Genomic DNA, 1342 nt, shown 5'->3' on the forward strand with positions numbered 1-1342 from the left:
CCTCTACATTTTCCGGTATAACCCGTTTGGAAACGCTAGCTAGCAATTGAACATGTCGTTCCGTTCCTTGTATGTGTGATGGAATTTTTGGATCATTAAACGGTGGATCATCTTGATTTAAATATTCTTTCAATGTATCGTACGGAATGCTTCGCGTGAATGGTGGTTCAAATACGATATTTATATCATTCAAATTGATCATTTCCGTATAACTTGTGCAATTAAAGTTTATATCTGGTTTTTTATAAACTCTAAGTTCCATTGGCTCGTCAACATCGGTTCGATAGCGTAGAATTTTCTTGATGGCACAGATGCAATAAACACATATATATATATCTCGATTCCTAGACGTGACCCAGCGAAACGCCGGGACACGTATAACTTGTTTTTGACCGATATAACATTTCCCGTTGGTTTCATCCCATCCCGATTTTGACTGTCGCATAGTGTTATCGTTCTAAAATGTTCGTATTTATTACCACGCACTCGTGCATTTGAATGCACATTTAAATGTCTGGCTGTAGATGAGTGCGCAAAGATACTTGCCACAATTTCTTAATTTCCAGAGGGTCCAGGGTTCAAATCCCATTACAGGCAGCATGAAATTTAAATATATATTTTTTAACTTAATTATGAAAAAGCTTCCGTTTGAATTTAATATTTCTAGACTGAATAATAAAATGTGTATACTTAAATGTATTAGAAGTTGGGTTGGTGCTCTTTCATATGCGTATTTTTTTAAATTTAGCACGTTTTTTAATTCTAAACTTCTTTCTCTCAGTGCACCGGTTTCATTTGTGAAATAGTTACATCTTCAGATAGTTGAACTTTGCACAAGCAATAGTTGATGATTACTATACATATGGGTGTTTCCATGAAAAGGGTTTTTAAGACGAATTAATAAGAGAAAAATACTCGAATTTTTTTATATTATAGAAGTATTTCAGCTTATTGGAAATTTAAAACTCAAAAATGGAAGAGTAAAACTGAATGTCTCTTCGACTCAGTTTTCTCTAATGAAATGAACTATTTTCTCTTTCCTATTAGCTAAATTAAGAGATTTGAAACATTACAATTACATCTTAAAATCAAATTTGCAATAACAATTAACTATAAAAATGAGAAAAAGGAGAAGTTAGAGCTCGTATAACGGTAATTTTTTGATTTGCTTCAGATAGTATTCTAATATCCCGTACGTTATGCAAAAACATTGTTTGTCTATGTCATTTGTATATTGGCAGTCGCAGGTAATGCAGATTACAATTCTTAAGCGAGAATTCTTCTAGTTAAAGATATACAGTAAAATTTTCTTTCCAACCGAAGTAAAAATATATTTTATTAC

General features: G+C 32.3%; 1 protein-coding gene across 1 annotated transcript in view; it reads right to left on the reverse strand.

Moving 5' to 3' along the window:
• The window catches only part of LOC108362502 (uncharacterized), a 3174-nt gene extending 2865 nt beyond the window's left edge, over window positions 1-309 (reverse strand). The window contains exon 1 of the mRNA XM_017615517.1: window positions 1-309. Coding sequence (XP_017471006.1) covers window positions 1-262 — 262 coding nt within the window. The 5' untranslated portion in view covers window positions 263-309.
• Window positions 310-1342: the final 1033 nt, after the last annotated feature.

This window comes from Rhagoletis zephyria, unplaced genomic scaffold (assembly GCF_001687245.7).
Source record: "Rhagoletis zephyria isolate East Lansing unplaced genomic scaffold, Rhagoletis_zephyria_1.1 Rzeph_scaffold_01027, whole genome shotgun sequence".
NCBI classification, from domain to species: Eukaryota; Metazoa; Arthropoda; class Insecta; order Diptera; family Tephritidae; genus Rhagoletis; species Rhagoletis zephyria.